This window comes from Leuresthes tenuis, unplaced genomic scaffold, assembly GCF_036924035.1.
Source record: "Leuresthes tenuis unplaced genomic scaffold, fLeuTen1.0.hap1 SCAF_21, whole genome shotgun sequence".
NCBI lineage: Eukaryota > Metazoa > Chordata > Actinopteri > Atheriniformes > Atherinopsidae > Leuresthes > Leuresthes tenuis.
The window spans coordinates 2,784,590-2,804,271 of NW_027325375.1; the positions used below are offsets into that span (position 1 = coordinate 2,784,590).

The following is a 19,682-nucleotide window of genomic DNA, read 5'->3' on the forward strand; positions in this document are numbered from 1 at the left end:
AAGTCACACCAGTGGATCCACGTCTGCGTATAAAATGTGGAAGACTGATAAAATATTTCCTACGCGGACCAGGGTCCTAATTTACAACATATTTTAAGGTATATGATGCCTCAAAGGTCCTAATAGACAGCATTTCCCATGAAGCCCCGCGAAAAGCTTCTTGAGGGTGTCATCATCTAGAAACCGGTGGCGTGGGGCTCCCTTGTCAAATTGGAAACTGTTTCTGGCTTTCTCTCTCTTTAACCCACAGGAAAGCAAATAGCTGGTTATTTTGGCCATAATGACGGTAGGTCAAGAGTTTTAGTCATCCCCAGTTCTGAGATGTAAAGGTTTGTTTGGGGTGGGAAGACCCGTTCAGTCCTGATGCATTAATTTAGTGCAGCTGCTAGCTAAGTTAGCTAACACGAGCAGTCAAACCAGCTGCAAAAAGTCTGACCGTGATAACGGAAATTACAGCTGTTTTCTTTTGTTTGCCATAAACAACCTGGACTTACAAGGCTTTCTGTCGAAAACTCTTATATCTTGTTTTATTTTTGTTTTCCAGGAGCGGAAAGGAACTGCGAAGTTGGACTACTTGAGAAAGATTGAATTGGAAATCCAGGAGAAATGGGAGAAACAGAAAGTCTTTGAGAATGACGCGCCGACAACAGTGGGAGAAAGCACAAAGTGAGTAGCTGTCTTACTTTCCATACTGATGAATTCACTACACTTACCTTCGCCAGCTGTGAAGAAATTCACACGAAGGGCTGCACTTGGTGATGAATCAGAGAAGTTTCCTGTGTTAATAACGTTGTATTGTTGCTGTAACCCTGCAAATTAGGGTAAAACTCAGAGCCTTTTAAACTGATGTATGAAGGACTTATCCTGTGTCACTTCACCATTCATACTTTTAAGATTTTTGCAGGTATTGAATCCTTCTGGCCTGCAGGATTAAGTTCTAATATATAAATCTGTTTACATTTTTTCCTCCCAGCAAAAACAAGTACTTTGTCACCTTCCCTTACCCTTACATGAATGGTCGATTGCATCTTGGCCATACATTCAGCCTGTCAAAGTGTGAGGTAAGTGTCCAAGTAGAGGTAGACAGAAATGAACGCAAAGAAAAGAAACTGCATTGATTTAGTTATTTTTCCCACACATATGATGACAATAATCATAATGTTACTTAAATACTTAAATGTTTGTTAAATGGTTTGTTTGTGGCGCTCTCTAACGCATAGGTTAGTTTGTTCAAGATAAAATGACGCCAAACAAAACACCGAAGCATAAATATAAAGTTTTGATTACTAAAATAAGTCCATGTATACACAATTTAATAGAATAAGATTAAAAAGCGCAGTTCTAGATGGAGAATTCCCAAACAGGACAAAAGCGGGTAACATTTTGGTGAAATCGGAGCATATGACAGCTGCTCAGCGAAGCAAACCAAACTGTAACTGAAGTGTTAGAACGAGAGGCCCGAGTTTGTCATTATTTCCAAAAGTATTTGACTACTTTTAAGAATGCTGTTCATGAACAAAAGTGGTTAAAAAGTGTTCTGCAGTAGAAAAGCACAGAAGATGCCTGACTGGAACAGCGATAAACGACTCTAATGACTTCAGAAATGTACTGAAATGCAGATCTCCTCTAAGCTTCTCCTGTTCTGCTCCGTTCATGAAGTTTGGGGTTGGTTACCAGTCTTTGAAAGGGAAGAAATGCCTCTTTCCGTTTGGGCTTCACTGCACAGGGATGCCAATCAAGGTTCGTGTTCTTTAGTTTGTCCTGGTTTTTTTCCTATTTACGTTTGTGCAATATGCTTCAACTTTTGGAGTCTGACATGCACTGTTTGTGTGATAACTGCTGCCAAGAGTCACCATTCAGTCATGTACCACTGCTGCTAATTCACCGTCTTTAGACCCCACTCACACAAAGCCTCGTCTGTCCTTCTGATATTCACAAATCCATATTGGCTCCACTAGGCCTGTGCAGACAAACTGAAGAGAGAGATGGAGCTGTACGGAAACCCTCCACAGTTTCCGGAGGAGGAGGAAGAAGAGAAGGAGAAGCCAAAGACATCCGATGAAATCATCATCAAGGATAAAGCGAAGGGCAAAAAGGTTTGGATCTGAGTAACAAAGTCTTCTAACCTAAATGCAGTGTTTGTTAACTCTTTTCTTCACACACATGCTCTCAACAGGATGTTTTTTTTACAATCTGGGCCATGAATTGGATAAATAGTACTCGCACAAACCGAATTGGAATTTGTTGTTATTCGTATATGAAGCTGAAGTTGTTCTGTATAAAATGCTTAACCTGAAACTTTATAGTTCAGATAGAAATACAAACCAGCCATCACCAGATGTGTCTGTCTAACATTTGAACCCTTTTTGTTTCTGTCAGAGCAAAGCAGTGGCCAAATCTGGAACCTCCTCTTTCCAGTGGGACATCATGAGGTCTTTGGGCCTCCACGACCATGAGATCGCCAAGTTTGCCAATGCTGAACACTGGCTGGAGTACTTCCCTCCGCTGGCAGTCAAAGACCTCAAATCGATGGGAGTCAAGGTGATGCATTCTGATGATGAAATTCTTCCTGAGAGGTGCTCTGACTGTAGTTCACATTCGACTGTTGTGTGTTCTGTCGCCTCGTGTTTGATTGCTTGTGTTATATCTTCACCTCTTAGGTTGACTGGAGGCGTTCTTTCATCACCACTGACGTGAACCCCTTCTACGACTCCTTCGTCAGGTGGCAGTTTGTCACCCTGAAAGAGAGAAAAAAGATCAAGTTTGGCAAAAGGTGACTTCTTTTATTTTATTTTGAACACAGTCTGTGAAACGCTTGTTTCTTTGATTGCACTGATGAATGTTGGACTACTTGATACTTGCTGTTTTCACCATTAGCTGAGCTTTATTGTTGTCCTGTGCTGTCATAAGATCAGAATAGATGTTATTAGAAGATGAGAAACAACTTTTGCAACTGACCTGAGGCTCAGGCAGTTTAATTGGTTGCCTGATTGAGTCTTCAGTGATGTCAGTGATGTAATATGACTGCTGGACGCCTCTGCAGGTACACCATCTACTCTCCCAAAGACGGACAGCCATGCATGGACCACGACAGGCAAACTGGAGAGGTAGGCTTCAACAGGATTATTATGTATGATAAAGCAGCAGCTTATTCTTTACACTTTAGACTACTCACTTAATGCTTTCACGTGTTCTAGTGATCGAATGAGATTTGATTCAGTCGCGACTTTTAATTCTCTTTGATTTTTTTCAATATGTTGAACAAGCGTTCCTTAAGTCAAACTTTGATTAAAAAGCTGTGTTTTGGAGATGTTCTTCTACAGCCGTTGTACCACTTTTGCAGGGAGTTGGACCTCAGGAGTACACGCTCATCAAGATGAAGATAGTCGAACCCTACACAGCAAAATTCAAATCCAAAGTCTTTTATAGCAGGTAAGGAGTGAAAAACGCTGAGCGCTCACCTGCTGTTGCCACAGTTGACGGTTCCATCTGTGTAAAGTGCCCCGGGCTGATTTATTTATTTTTTTGTGGAGCCCTGACACCACATGATTAGAAACGCATTGAATCTTGTTGGACAGCACCTCTCAGTGAAGCAGAATTAAAGCTGCCATGCTTGCTGTTCTGCCCACAGCGGTATGAAAGGCAAAAACATCTTCCTTGTGGCGGCCACTCTGAGACCGGAAACCATGTTCGGCCAGACCAACTGCTGGGTGAGACCCGACATGAAGTACATCGCCTTCGAAACGGCCAATGGAGACGTCTTCATCTCCACCAGCAGGTCTGCCAGGAACATGTCTTTCCAGGGCTTCACCAAGGAGAACGGAGTGGTGCCGGTGGTCTTAGAAATACTGGGACAGGTACTTTGGTTTCTTGCCTGAATAGTTCTTAGTTTTGATCTTAAAATGCAACCAGTCTATGTTTAAAAACCTGTTTAAAGTGATTGGCATCGTTCGTGTTCTTCGTCTTTCTTTGAACAAGGAGCAGGACGAGGAAGGCAACCTCTGTCTCTGCAGCATGAACGAATTGAGGCTTTCAGCTTTTCTGTGTCTTATCTAGGATATACTTGGCTGTGCTCTGAGTGCTCCTCTGACCTCCTACAAGGTGATCTACGCTCTGCCCATGCTCACCATCAAGGAGGACAAAGGTATGAGTCCAGAAATCTAAATGGGGCGCATCGATCACCGTGAAAAGTTGTAGTATTTGACTTTTATTCTTGTTAAAAGCGTGAAGCTGTCACTTTAAGTTGATACAGCTGTCCTTTGTCACTATTTCTCACAGCGGCAGGAATCTTAGTGTGGCACCTTTGTGTCGCACGTGCTCAGCTGAGGAGTCCACAAAAGCTTCGTGTCATCTTTATAGCATCGATTATTTATTGTAGTTCTATTGTTTCTGCAGACAATCTGCGCTGAGCTTTATCTGCCAGCTCTTATCTGGTGGATTGAAAGACATTTGTAAAAAATAACAAGATAGAAATCAAAAGTATTTAACAGTGATGTCAAAGGATGGAAGTAATGGGTGTGTTTCTCCTCTGGATTAGAACAAAACGGAGCTATTCTGTTCGAAGGAGCATCATTTTGCCTGGTCCGCGTTGTTCAAAATGTCAGAATTAAAGAAAAATGGCCAGGATGCTCAGTAAAGCAGCAGTAAATCAGATCATGCTCCTTTTTGTTGCTCCAGTGCAGGTGCACAGCAGCAAATAACTGCATCTATATCTGTGCTTACCGCAGGTACGGGTGTGGTTACCAGCGTGCCGTCTGACGCTCCCGATGATATCGCTGCTCTCAGGGACATCAAGAAAAAACAGGTAACTGGATGTCTTTGCTGTTGGGGTTCAGTGATGCATCAGCTGTGTAGAGGTGGAGACAACAGACTCCACATAAGATTTCAGTTGCAGTTCATTCAAATTCCTTTCATTCTAATGAATTATTTTATTTCCAAAAGGCTCTACGAGAAAAGTATGGAATTGAGGACAAGATGGTGTTGCCCTTTGAGCCGGTAAGCAGCAAACACATGAGTTCAGCCGCAGCTGATCAGTGCATCATCGTTGTGTGTCTGACGTATGCGTGCATGTGTCAGGTCCCCATCATCGAGATCCCAGGCTATGGAAACCTGTCTGCCCCTCTGGTGTGTGATGAGCTGAAGATCCAGAGTCAGAATGACAAAGAGAAACTGGCTGAGGCCAAAGAAAAGGTTTACCTGAAGGGATTTTACGAAGGGGTGAGTGCCTTTATTGCCTGGTGAGTGCAGATATCTACAAGCTGTCAGCAAAAATCAATTGTCTCTGTAAACCTCCTGTGGACTTTACTTATGAAGCCTCTAAATCACATAATTCACAGCTTGAGGCGAAAATAGATCATTTATTAAAGTAACCGGAGAGAATTTAGATTTATTTTGCTCTTTGGCGCCCCCTACCGCTGTACCGTTGTAACGCCACATTTGCGTGTGACTCCTGAAAATAAGCAGCCATACATATGAGTCATTCAAGCCCACAAAAATGTTCTTCTCTGGTGTTGCTTTAACTGGCAAATGGCTCTGTTTTTGTCAGGTAGTTTTATTCTGTCTTTTGCTTGAAAAAACAAACCCAAACACGAAGGCCTGAATTTGTAAACTGCTCACCAGTGTCGGTAATAACGGCATTATTTTTTTAGTAACGAGTAATCTAATTAATTACTTTTCCCATCGCTGCAACGCCGTTGCCATTACTACAGTTTGGTCGAGTGAAGCCAAAGTGTCAGGCTTTGGCCGCACATCAGCTGCCTGCAGAGAGCAGCGTTGGGCATGATGATGCTGTTGCATATGTGATGCTGATTGGCTGGGCGGGCGGATCATTCCCTGCTCTCGCTGTCTCGCTGCTGCTCTGACTGCCAAAAACACGACAAGACAGCGACGATGGCGACGAGTCAGAGAAATTTAACGGTAGCGTCCTCAAACTGGAAGCACCGGCACGACGTCTCGCTCATTTTAATTAAAGGCAGGAATGTTTCTGTAACATGCAGCTATGTGCAGGAAAAAAAGACTTTATCCACGTCTGCCTCAAGCAACTCGACTCTTATGAAGCAGCAACACATGCTGACATGACTCTTGCTGCTGCTGCTGCTGCTAACCCAGCCCCGAGCCCAGATATATAAATATAGTGTTCAGTTTATTGTGCAGCAGGCCTGAAATAGTTGCAGAGATTTGCTCTACTTAATGGGCAGATTTTCCTTAGTTTCCACGTGTTTCTTAATTTATTTTCTATATATTTTTATTTCTTTGCATGTCACATGGCAGGCTGCAGTCTACTGAGCTCAAATAAATACCAAATGTTCTAAAATACTCAAAGAATAGTGTTTTTATTCTTCAATCAGTTGATATAAACATCTTTGATGTTAAAGATGTTATAGAACATGAAAAATAACGCTGAGTAACTCATTACTCCTACAGGTCACTAACGCAGTAATTTGTGAGTGTAACTAATGACTCACTGTGCAGAGATCAGGCCCCTGTTGTGTCCTCTCACACCGTCATGATATCATCTCCTCAGAGATCCACTGAAGCAGCTGTCAGCGGACGATAGTTTACACCAACTCTTTGGTTTGTTGGTTCCGTCTGTGATTGACGGAAATGCTGCAGAAACATGGCTCACTTATTGAATTTCTGTCTCAGATCATGCTGGTTGATGGCTACAAGGGGCAGAAGGTCCAGGATGTGAAGAAGCCCATCCAGAGGATGATGGTTGAGCGGGTGAGATGACCATCTTTGGTCTTTGTCAGAGAGAGTTAACATGCTGAGAATAACTGTGGCTGATTCTGTTTCTTCTCTCCTTTCATGTTAATCTGGAACAGGGGGAGGCCATGATGTACATGGAGCCAGAAAAACAAGTCATGTCCCGCTCAGCTGATGAGTGTGTCGTTGCTCTCTGTGACCAGTGGTGAGTGAAACAGTAAAAAATCATTTGTTTCTCCTGTGTGGATCTGAAGCTGTTACATTTATTATATATGTTATAAAAAAGGAAAAGCACTGATTCCCACTAAGGCATTTGTTTAATTAGGTTCCATTTATCTTGATTGCAAAATGTTTAAGGAAATGATGATGTGTATGTGTTGTTTTATGATAAGTATTATAAGAAATGCCACTTGTGCATCTGACAGGTATTTGGACTATGGAGATGCTGAGTGGAAGCAGCAGGCCAATGAAGTCCTGAAGTCTTTGGAGACGTAAGACCTCAGCATGGAAACCGCCTTCATCCCTTTTGGTTTAGAGTTCCGCTTTTTGCAGCGACTGCTAGTCGCTTTATTCATCTCAGAAGAAAAAAGGATGTTCTTTCAGTCTGAATTACTGAGGGGAAAGAAAAATAACTAAATACATAAGCTGCTGAAAATAAAAAATCATTTGACAAACCGGGGTGGTAAAAATCTCCAGAGATGACCAAACTCTCTTCAGTGCATCTCAGTGAAGTCTGAATAAATAAATAAATAGTTTCTTTATTGCACGGCACATTGGAAAACTGCCTTTTCTTTATCTTCTTTGACTTGTTCCATTTCATTCTAGATTTTGTGAAGAGACGAGGAGAAACTTTGAGGCAACGCTGGCCTGGCTGCAGGAACACGCCTGCTCTCGTACCTACGGTCTCGGTAAGCGTTTTCCTCCACAGCGACTGCAGTTTGCGGATAATACGACTGCTAACTAACCCATAAAACTTTAGTTTTATTTCTAGTTTTAATTCTCTTTCATCATCCTCTAATTAAGTACCGTCTGAAGGAGGTTTAGGACCACAGATTTCTTTTCTGTCTATAGATGGAGACAGAGGACTGATGATAAAGGACCTAGCAACAGGCCGCCTCTGTTCATACAAGAATAGATTGAGAACGGAGCTCAGTTGGCATACATGACAGCCCGGTGCTGTAAAGGCCCAACTTGTAGGTTCATACTGCAGAAATCTGTCCACATTCTTTCAGAATATAAGGTCTGACCAAACAGAGTCGCAGTAAAAGCAGTGGGACGTGCTGCTCAGCGTGTCCACGCCGCACTTTTGGTGCTGATGTAGTATAATTGTGTATTTCTAATGATTTCCTCAACAAACATCCATATTCTGGATGTTCGGGTACAAATACCTCACAGACGGTTGTTGTTTTTCTCAAGACGGAAAAATCTATCGTGACTAAAGACTTGGATTTGATCAATTATGAAGTCACTCAGTTGTGATCTTCTTTGTGACGCTTAAATTAATCTTCTGAAGTCATTTTTATGCAGAAATATAAGAGAAGCGTTATTTAGTTCTCATGTTATCTGATCAAAAGTTAATATACAAGGACTCTGAATTAAATGGTTAAAGTATTCACTGCTGGTGAATGTTAATTACTGTTCAAGCTGGCAGCATTTTTTTATTTTCCATTGAAAGTTTGGGGGATAAAAGACTTTCTGGGAAGAGACGAACATGAACTCAGAGAATGTGGGGCCAACTGAGTAGTTTCTGTCATGATTTGTTGTTGCTGGAAGTTGTTAAGAATGTAAATGTGTGAAATGGTGGCAAACATCGGTTCCCGGTGAGCACAGGTTAGTTTGAAGCTCTTCCTCAGGGCTTCAACTAATCTGACAACATGGCCAATTCCACAAAAACACTGTGACGATACAGAGGAGATAATTGTCTGTCTTGATGTATTTTTTTTCTTTCTCTTTCATGGTTGTGTGTGTGTGCGCCCTTCCCCTGGTTACCATAGGAACACGGCTGCCGTGGGACGAGCAGTGGCTGATTGAGTCGCTATCGGACTCCACAATCTACATGGCGTACTACACTGTAGCTCACCTCCTCCAGGGAGGTGTGCTCTCCGGACAGGGAGACTCACCACTGGGCATAAAGTACGGATGCAGCGCACGCACACACACACACACGCACACACACACACACACATGTAAGAATAAACGGATGACAAACGCTGACAAACTCATGCATCTTTTTTCATGTTTCTCCATCTGTTGTCTTTTCTGTCTCCAAACTGCTCGAGATGAGATTTCACAGAGAGAGAGAACAGATTCTCTGCCATAACAAGTTTAATTCCACCATAAAGGAAACAAAAATGTTGAAAGGAAATCTTTAAGGCACTACGTGTGTGTCGTGGTCCTCGGATCTCATGTTTAGCTCTTGGATGTCGGTCAGATGCTGACTCGTGAACAGTGAAACTCACTGTCACCTCACTTGAACCCAGGGTGACCTTGACCCTTCCTCCGTTTTATTCCCCCTCTTCCACAGGCCAGAGCAGATGACCAGAGAGGTGTGGGACTTTATCTTCTTTAAGACATCTCCTTTTCCCAAGACGGCCATTCCTAAAGAGCACCTACAAAAGCTGAGGAGGGAGTTTGAGTATTGGTACCCCGTGGATGTTCGTGTGTCTGGCAAAGACTTGGTGCCCAACCACTTATCCTACTACCTGTACAACCATGTGGCTATGTGGCCCAAAGACAGGTGAGCTTCCACCAGTGTGACTGGCTGAAGTCAGGGGCTGTTGTTTCTGGGAAAACGTGTGTATGCACTGAATTAATTTGTCATTCACTCAGCCGTTTGGATCAGCTGGTTCCTTTAAAATGTGCCATTTTTTTTGGTTTATTCACACTCGAACTTGTCTGCATTCCGTCTTCCGGCCCTGAGACGCCGTGCCGATAATCGGCTGTCAGACACGTCCAGGGTATCTGTGAACGTCTTTCTTTCGGTCAGGCTGCTTGAACATGTTGAATTAGCGGACTGAATAATGACCTGACTGTCTGTGTCCATCTGTGGCAACATGATGGCAGTAACAGTGATGGGACAGTGTTCTTTTGTCTGCAGTGGGAAGTGGCCACAGGCAGTGCGAGCCAATGGACATCTGCTCCTCAACTCCGAAAAGGTACGTTAAGTATTACTTTACAATGTGTCTCTGAAAGAAAAACACGATAACAACAGAATGCACTCATCTTTTCATATTTAAGGAAGTATAATTGCAAATTGTCACATTTTTAAAGCCTTTTAACTCTGTAGTTTCATTGTGCTTTGCTCTGTAATAAGCTATTGTTAGCTGAAAGATTCCAGCTGCTGACGTCTGTTTTTACTCATTCGATTATCTTTTCAACTCGCCAGATGTCCAAATCAACAGGAAACTTCCTCACTCTCAGCCAAGCCATTGACAAGTTTTCAGCTGACGGTTTGTTTTCCATGCATCCACCTCCTTCTGTTCACCTTTTACTCGCCTCCTTTTGGTCTTTTTTCTATAATTATGTTGTTTTATTGAAACGTGGAGCGAAAAGGCATCGCTTCTAGACTCAGGCCATTATACCTGATCATGCTGTTAACATCTTGATGAAGCTGATGCCTAGAAAATGATCATTTTAAGGAGGTAGTTTTGATTTTTGAATGGTGCAAGCGACTGATGTCAGATCATTGTTAAAGCAAATTAAAGGTTTCTGTTAGGAGAAAGCCAGGGTGTAGTCATTATGTTCTCTCTACCAGAAGAAACTGATCAGTTTCCGATAACTTTGCTGTTGCAAAAGTGTTACAAAGAAACTGATTGTTGACTCCAAACTATTTATAAAAAAAAATGTGAAAGAAGAGATGAAATTTTCAGGGTGACACCCAGAATAAGCCTCGATGTCCTGCAGAATATTATAAAATCAGGCAAGGTTTCTTTTTCACACGTTATGAAGGGACTCGTGCAGGTGCTGCTGTTGTAACACGCCCAGCTTCCTATCTCAGGTATGCGGCTGGCTCTGGCTGATGCTGGGGACACGGTGGAGGACGCCAACTTTGTGGAGACCATGGCCGACGCCGGGATCCTACGCCTCTACACGTGGGTGGAGTGGGTGAAGGAGATGATCGCCAATCAGAACAACCTGCGGACGGGACCCGCAGACACCTTCAACGATCGAGTATTCGCCAGGTAAATGAAGGAGTTCTGAGGTGCTGGGCAGGTTCTGTTATAGAAACATTTTCACGTTGCCCAGAACTGAATATTGTCTTATTTCTAAGACCATGCCTGTGGGTGCAGTGTTTTTTTTTTTTTATTAAACTGAACTTGTGTTGCTTTTATTACCACTTAGCAGTTGGTTATTTCCAGAAACTGCATTAGTTTACCTTACATTCATCCTAACATTCATTTAAAAGATGCTTTTGTCCTATTGGACTCACATGTTGGAAGATTATGTGGAGTCCCACAGGACTCTTCAGCATGTGTGGTGGGGAAGTTTGGGATTGAACCAACAGTGTTTTTCATGAAAGAATAACAGCTCTGCCTCCTGTTCTGTCAAGTGAGATTAATTCAGGCATCTTAAAGACGGAGCAGCACTATGAGAGGATGATGTACAAGGAGGCCCTGAAGAGTGGCTTCTTCGAGTTTCAGGTAGATGCAACATCCTTCTATGAAAAGTCTTTACAGATTGTCTTTGTGGCTTGAAGAAGCGCGTGTTCCTGAAGCATTTTATGAGATGACCCGAAATACTGTCCTAAAAGCAGACGAGGAAGACCAATTTCACCAGACAAATTGATTACACTTGGTTATTTATTTATAGAAGGAAATTATTCCATTTGATGCATCTGAGCATGTGTGTGGATGACAAGTGGAAGTGGATGACAGTCCAGTGTGAGTGGGCCCAGATCCAACCTGTCAGTCCTGTCTGTGGAAGTTTCTGATTGCTGTAAGAACCTGAGACGACACGTCGGTGAGGTTTCAGAACCATCTTTAAAACAGACAGCTACCAGGTCACTCTCATGACTGTGTTTGAGTGAAATAAAGAGGAAACTACTGTCTAAAATTCAGCTTGAAACCGTGTCTTGTGGACAGATGAGACCAAATTCTAACTTGGTTTCTATAAGCCTTGTGTTTTCATGCTCTGATGAACGCTGAGTTCCAGCATGGGAATCTTATTCCATACCTGAGACATTGAGGTGGAAGAATCATGCAAACCATGATGTTACCACCGTCTACTTTTCTGCGTCTGGGCCCACGAACATCTGCCTTAAAATCCCATAGTGTGAACAAGGCTTTAATCTAAAGAGGAAATGGGTTATGCAGCAAGATGGTGACCCTCTTCTACCCTAGTATGGATAAGAAAAACAAGTGATCATTAAAGTTGAATGGATAAAGTTAATGAACTCAGATGGTCGGGTCAGAGTTAAGAAAAACACTGGTTTTGAACCTGTTTAAACCCTTGATACCGGCTCATGTCTACTCTGGTAAACTGGCTTTATCTAGTTTTAGGACCTGCAGAAAGTGCAGCTTAATCACTGCACACATGATCGATGCCAATAAACCGTACAACCGCATTAATGTCTTTTCAGGCTGCCAAGGATAAGTATCGTGAGCTCGCCATTGAAGGCATGCATAGGGACCTCGTCTTCCAGTTCATAGAGAGACAAACGCTGCTGCTGGCCCCAATCTGCCCACACCTTTGTGAATACACGTGGGGTCTGCTCGGCAAGGTAAGAGGCGTCTGGATTTAAGCTCGCTCCGTGTTGCCTTTCTGCTCTGGAGGGGTTTAAATCTAAGTTTGATCTCCTCCCCTCTGTCTTTCATTCTTATCTCTGCTGTGTACTTCTCTGTGAAATGGAGGAAACATTCATTTACATTCACGAGTACACCTGGAATCAAGCAGTTTAAAGCTAAAGGCTCCTGTGGGCTCGCGGTAGCGCTGGTCCCACTGCTCATTTACCTGTGTGAAATGGCTACTAACACATTTCCACTGCTGGTACACGGGTCCACCGGGGGCCGGGCTTCACACGGAGCCTTTTTTCTCTCGGCGGCGTGAAATGAACACACACTCACGGTGTTGCACTGAGAGCCAGGAATATTTTTAACACTCAAATTTATGAATATAAAGGAGCACTGCTGTGCTGGAGATAGGTTTTCAGTTGTCGCCTAGCAACAACAAAAGGCCCCACAACTACTTTTTCCCCCCAATCCTTTGCTAAGCACCACCAGCTGAAGAATTAAGGATACACAGCTGACACAGATGCACACAAAACATCTGGTGTCCAGTTCATTTGGTGTTAGCTCGTTTGTTACGAGTTTAACTCTCACTAACCCTCCATCCCTACCCTCTCGTTGCCGACTGATAGACGGGTTCTCTGATGAAGGCATCCTGGCCTGTGGCAGGGCCGGTGGATGAGATTCTGATTCGTTCCTCTCAGTATCTGATGGAAACTGCACACGACCTCCGTTTGAGACTCAAAACCTACATGCTTCCCCCCAAAAACAAGGTAAGAAATGACTTTAGCTGCTTGACTGTGAAAATGAATATGAGTTTATATAGAATCCGGCACGGTTCATTACGCGTAGTGAAACACTGAAGGCAGCAGATAGATGGATGTGAGGCTCAACAATGCAAGAAAATGATTAAAAACCGCAGAAGACGAGGCCTGAACGGATTAGAGTTGGGGATTAGCTGCAATTTATCACACGAATCCCCTTTTCAGTGAGTCTGAGCTTTGTGAAACACATTTTGCCATGAAGATAAATGTACTTTTTTGTATAATCTGTCGGTATTTTACTTTGAGATGAGCAAACCGGTATTTTACCAGGTCTGGTAAAGATAAACGCATAAATAAGAAAGGAGTTTTGGGCTTTTGTTTAGTTTTTTTCTGGCTTTAATCCCACATGTTGTGGATTATGGAGGTTGTGCCTTTGTGACGCTCCAGCAGCAGCAGCCCGTATCTTTTCAGGTGCACTCGAAGACTTACGTCTGCGTTGTGCTCGCAGCAGGAAAGTTGGTCTATTGTTTGTTGACAGTTTGGCGGTTCAATATGTGGCTGAAGGCAGCTGATAGAAAAGCAAAACAAGTATTGACCAGATCTAAGACGGACCCTATCTGAGGCTTTCAGGCTGGCATTATTGATTTACTACAAATGTTTTGTTGCCATGGAGACGAGACTGCAAGGATGCTGGAAAAAGAGGCTGAAAGGCTGAAGAGGCTTTCTTTGTGTTGCTGTTTTCATACGAGCGGAAGCAGGCGTTTCTTTTTTTATTGTTGGCGTGTAATAAGCCACATTTTAAACCATAGTTTTTATCAAAAGCTGTTGCACGTGCTTCATTAAACATTAGTCTAAGTATTTAGATATTAGTCTTTAGATAATAAAAAACCCTTTACGGAGGTAATGTTCTCCCCCTTCAGGGTGTATTTATGGGGGCATACATGCAGCTGTCGTGTGAAAGAAGTTCCATCGAAACAGCTGGCGTCCTGAATAATCCAAACAGAGTTTACTTTCCATTGAGACAACTTTCTCTTGCCTGACGACATGAATAAATAAGGCTTCTGAAATGTCTTTAAATCCTGTTTCTCCTCCACAGAAAGGTGACTCAAAGCCCCCCGCCAAGCCCTCCCACTGTGCCATCTACGTGGCCAAGAGCTACCCCCCCTGGCAGCACAGTGCCTTGTCTTTACTCGGCAAACACTACAAGGTGAGAAGCGACGTCAGAATGCTGACGTTACACCGCTTTCTGTTAGTTTCTCTCTGTTTTCAAAGGGTTTGCGGCGTTGTGACGCACCGAAATGAAAAAAAACTCGTCTTTCTCTCCACGCTCCTGAAGGCTTCGGTAATTTAACGCTTTTCCTCGTTTGTTTTCGTGGTGGGACCAGAGTAACAACGGGGCCCTTCCAGACAACAAAGTGATCGCGAGTGAGTTGGGATCCCTTCCTGAGCTGAAGAAATACATGAAGAGAGTCATGCCTTTCGTGGCCATGATCAAGGTAAATCCTGGTGGAAGGAGACCATTTGTTTTCCTTTTCTCTTATTTCATCCAGTTTCAGTGACTTTATTTTGAAGTTTGCAGGATACTCAGTGGCTCCATAAGGTGGCTTATCTTTTGTCTTCTGACTGTTCCAAAGTTTTCCTGATTTTTGGATTGAAAAACTTCTTTTTCGATCTGTGTCCCATGTGTTCAGTGTTTTAAAAAGTGTGAAACGCACCTTTGACAGGCTGCTTTAGCGCCACCTGTTGGTCTGTAACATTTCTTTGGTTCTTCTTTTCTTTTTGCATCCCTGTCCTCCCTGAAAGCAGCCATATAACATTTAATCATGCTTCTGTTACTCGAACCAATGAATCCGGTCAAAGTATCAAATGATCAGAGACACGTTGCTTATTAGATGTTCAGAAGTCGCATCCGTCACACGTTGTGGGCTTCCTTCAAGTTTCACTTCCTCGATCAAACAGCCACGATGAGATTCTGAGAACTTTTACATGTTGCTCTACTTTTTCAGCAGCTGGCTCAAGTGTATCAGTTTAAACCAGATGAGTTGGCGTTTTTAAGTAGTTGGGAGTCACTTGCTGAACTTGTTTTCTGTTTCTTAGGAAAACCTGGAGAAAAACGGACCCCGGGTGTTGGATCTGGAGCTGGAGTTCGACGAGCGGGCGGTTCTCATGGAGAACCTGGTGTACTTGACTAATTCTCTGGAGGTCTGTTGTGATCAGTGCTCCTCGGGTTTAGCTCACACCAGAAGCTGAGGGCTTTGAGAGGCTAGTGTTGAACAAAGCTGGAAAGATTACGCTCAGTTATTTGTTTTAAACCGAAAGCGGCACATCTAATGCCTCAGAAGTGAAAACTCGACTTGATTAGGTTCTGCTTGTCCTTACAACTGTTCAACTGTAACATGTAGTTTGTTCGGAAATAAATCCTCTTTAAAGCCGAGTTTCACCACTTCTGCAGCAGTAAGTTGAGGCAATCCTGAGCTTAGTCAGAAAATCCCTTCTTTTGTCTGCACAAAAGCTTGGCCTTGTCAAGAAATAAAACCCAAAGATACTGTGGAGAAACCAAGACAGATTTAACACAGGGAACCTGACATCCCATCGAAGGAGTATCCTCAGTCTAATGTGGCATGGATGTGATAAATCATAGTTTCATGGCAGAGAAACACAGTTGCTTATCCAGGAACTGAAGAGATGATATTTTACTTGCCTCTCAAAGCCAGTGATGCTTTACCAAGAAAAGAAAGGTCGACAGAGATGAGGCTGAGCTGGTTTATGCCTGCAGTTTCCTGCTGTGGAGCTAGTTTCTGGGCCTGTTGTTTTGTCTGAACTGCTGCGGTGATGCTGTCCAGTAGGATATGTGACAGACTGTTGAAACGCCAGATGTTAAGTCTCAGTTTGCTGCCGCAGCTTGGTTAACCCCCCCGCATGTGCCAGTGTGCATACCAAACACGCAGCACGCCTGCATGCACACTCCTGTGGATTATACCTCTCTGCGGAGCTCTGATGTTTTGTCATCATTTCTTCACGACAGCTGGAGCAGATTGATGTCTTATTTGCATCCGAGGCTGATGACAAAGTCAAGGAGGACTGTTGCCCTGGGAAACCATTCAGTATTTTCAGATCGGAGGTAAAGGATTTTGGCTCTATGGTGGTTGCTGAGAGTTAGACTTTTTTTCTTTCTTATTCTGTGTCTGATTTGTGATGCTTCTGTCTCCCCAGCCCGGAGTGAGTGTCTCCCTGGTCAACCCTCAACTGGCCAACGGCCTGTTTTCCTCAAAGATAGACATCAGACAGGGGGACAGCAGAGACAGCCTCATCCGGCGGCTTGCCAAAGTCAACAGACTCATTAAAGGCGAGTAAGATGCAGAAAGAAAGCGTGTCGCTGATAAAAACAGGTGAAGGGTTGTTTCAGCTGCCCTCTGATGTCTTTGATGTTTTATTTTATTCTTTAACAGTCTTACCAATTTAAAAAGAGACGCAGAGTGATATTGAAACAAAAAAGCCCATATTAAAGCCATTTAACATACTATCCAATTTTCTTTGTAGCTCTTCATCTCCTTTACCTTCTGCCTATGACGTTTTATCTGTAGTTTTCTTTCCACCTTCTCTGCCGTCTCTTTTTCCACACTAACAGTTTCCTTCATCAGTCCTTCACTTTGTTTCCCCACCAGTCTTCATCTCTTCCCTCTCAGCCGTCTCTTTTCCTGTTTTCCTCCTTCTCCTCCACACTAACCGTCTCCTTCATCAGTCCTTCATCCCACCAGTCTTCATCTCTTCCCTCTCAGCCGTCTCTTTTCCTGTTTTCCTCCTTCTCCTCCACACTAACCGTCTCCTTCATCAGTCCTTCATCCCACCAGTCTTCATCTCTTCCCTCTCAGCCGTCTCTTTTCCTGTTTTCCTCCTTCTCCTCCACACTAACCGTCTCCTTCATCAGTCCTTCATCCCACCAGTCTTCATCTCTTCCCTCTCAGCCGTCTCTTTTTCCTGTTTTCCTCCTTCTCCTCCACACTAACCGTCTCCTTCATCAGTCCTTCATCCCACCAGTCTTCATCTCTTCCCTCTCAGCCGTCTCTTTTCCTGTTTTCCTCCTTCTCCTCCACACTAACCGTCTCCTTCATCAGTCCTTCATCCCACCAGTCTTCATCTCTTCCCTCTCTGCCGTCTCTTTTCCTGTTTTCCTCCTTCTCCTCCACACTAACCGTCTCCTTCATCAGTCCTTCATCCCACCAGTCTTCATCTCTTCCCTCTCTGCCGTCTCTTTTTCCTGTTTTCCTCCTTCTCCTCCACACTAACCGTCTCCTTCATCAGTCCTTCATCCCACCAGTCTTCATCTCTTCCCTCTCAGCCGTCTCTTTTTCCTGTTTTCCTCCTTCTCCTCCACACTAACCGTCTCCTTCATCAGTCCTTCATCCCACCAGTCTTCATCTCTTCCCTCTCAGCCGTCTCTTTTCCTGTTTTCCTCCTTCTCCTCCACACTAACCGTCTCCTTCATCAGTCCTTCATCCCACCAGTCTTCATCTCTTCCCTCTCTGCCGTCTCTTTTCCTGTTTTCCTCCTTCTCCTCCACACTAACCGTCTCCTTCATCAGTCCTTCATCCCACCAGTCTTCATCTCTTCCCTCTCAGCCGTCTCTTTTTCCTGTTTTCCTCCTTCTCCTCCACACTAACCGTCTCCTTCATCAGTCCTTCACTTTGTTTCCCGCCAGTCTTCCCTCTGCTTCTCCACACTTTCCTCCTGACTTTTTTGTCTGTTCCTCTACCTCCACCCCACTAGATCTGTCCAGAGTGAAGCTGATGAGGTATGAGGACCCCGTACTAGGACCTCGCCGTGTGCCCGTCGTGGGACAGGAGGAAAAAGGCAAACTGCCAATCTCCAGCAAATCTGTGTTCAACATAAATCTGGAGGAGAAGAGGGTCACACTGGCTGATAATGGCCTCACTGTAGACATCGGGGACACTCTGGTTTATCTGTTCAATTAGGGTCGCATTTGCTGACACACAGAAGCACATTATGTTACAATTCAATCAGGTGACTTTGACTCAAAACAGCTCAACGCCGACTTCTACATACATTTAGCATTTCTGGTATTTCCATACATAAGCCTGCAGCCCATTCAAAGATCTTGTCACTGTTTTTTTGACTCTTAAAAGTGACTGAATGTAGAGGGACCTGAAAATAAGCTTTTATGAAACGAGTCGTGAAGTTGTACATTTTCTTTTTTTTTTTCTGATACAGTTCTGTACTTAAGGGCTCAATACAGAAAATTCAACATGAGAACAACTCCAGAATCTAATCTGAGGCAGGATTTGAACACCAGTAGGCAGTGTTAAAGTCTCTCTCCCTGTAATGCTCAACCTTGCAGTTTTACTGTATGCTCCACTCTTTTTCCTGTGACATGATGCGCAGTGAATAAGTAATTCTGTGAGTAATGACGCTTTAAAGCAGATCTTACCTCAGAGGCATTGAACAAACACTTATCACCATCTCATATTTGTAAGTGGGCCACCCCTTATCTTCTCTTTTTACATTGTGAGACTGCTGCCGCACCCTCTTGAACGACGGATCTTTTCCTATAGATGATAATGTGTCTTTTGTGTCGCTTTCTACAACAGGGGAGGCGACTTGTTCTTTGGTGTCTTGTCAGCCTGTCAGACGTCTTTCCTTTCTGTTGTCTGTCAGTCATACTTGTCTGGCTTTTCCAGAGAAATTAAACAGATGAAACGTTCAGCTTTGTGGTTTCTGCCTCTGTTTCCTCCAAGCTTTGCCCCATAAGAATAAGGCTCATGTCTGCTGTGGTTTGGATTTTTACCTCTCGATGGTGCGGCCCCAGTGACGGCACCTCTCTCAGGCTGCTATTTAAAAGCTAATAAACCACTTTAGGAATCCAGATTAGTTTTCATACGCTTGTTCATTTCAAAGTTATGTACGCTTTTATCTACGTAGCATCTTTTAGACCATTGGAAGAGGGAATCTTCAAAGGAAGCACTTGGGTGTAATTATTTGAAATGTTGCCTACAGTACCTTTATGCAAATAAGTGCATTCCCTTTGCCTGGTTGTTTCCTCCCAGGATCGAGAGGCAAAGAAGCACACCTTTTATTAAAGAGAACATTAGATTTTTTTAGTTTCTGCAGTAGCACGTATTGACTCCAGATCAATAAAATGGAGCATTCGTTTTTAACAGGGTGAATCCTGTGTTGCGTGACACTAAACACATTTTCCATCTTAAAACTCTGCATTTAGTAAATAAATCTAAATATCGACTGGCCTGCTCAACCGGGAGAATTGCATGATGGTATTAGTTGAGGCTTTTACAGTATTCATCTGTTATAGCATGCATTAGACTTCTGCCAGCACTGCTCACAGCTCTGAGTTTCCACTTGTTAAAAGAAAAAATTATTCTTTGTCCAACAACAGCCAATAATCACATAAAAATTTGCAGCCATTAAACTATATTTTGATGCATCCTTCTATAAAACAGTAAAATGAGTTTGGTGG

General features: G+C 43.4%; 1 protein-coding gene across 1 annotated transcript; it reads left to right on the forward strand.

Moving 5' to 3' along the window:
- Window positions 1-139: 139 nt before the first annotated feature.
- On the forward strand, window positions 140-18,913 carry LOC140280054 (leucine--tRNA ligase, cytoplasmic-like). Its single transcript, XM_072375310.1, has 32 exons — window positions 140-286; window positions 545-666; window positions 974-1,061; window positions 1,660-1,740; window positions 1,959-2,096; window positions 2,380-2,541; window positions 2,661-2,773; window positions 3,044-3,107; window positions 3,344-3,432; window positions 3,632-3,857; window positions 4,057-4,144; window positions 4,728-4,804; window positions 4,942-4,995; window positions 5,077-5,217; window positions 6,646-6,723; window positions 6,825-6,910; window positions 7,131-7,196; window positions 7,531-7,613; window positions 8,700-8,838; window positions 9,230-9,442; window positions 9,803-9,860; window positions 10,091-10,154; window positions 10,703-10,886; window positions 11,255-11,345; window positions 12,284-12,424; window positions 13,061-13,201; window positions 14,289-14,399; window positions 14,578-14,688; window positions 15,290-15,394; window positions 16,218-16,313; window positions 16,406-16,538; window positions 17,960-18,913. Exons 1-32 carry the CDS (start codon window positions 281-283, stop codon window positions 18,163-18,165), a joined length of 3,555 nt encoding a protein of 1,184 aa, XP_072231411.1. The 5' UTR covers window positions 140-280; the 3' UTR covers window positions 18,166-18,913.
- Window positions 18,914-19,682: the final 769 nt, after the last annotated feature.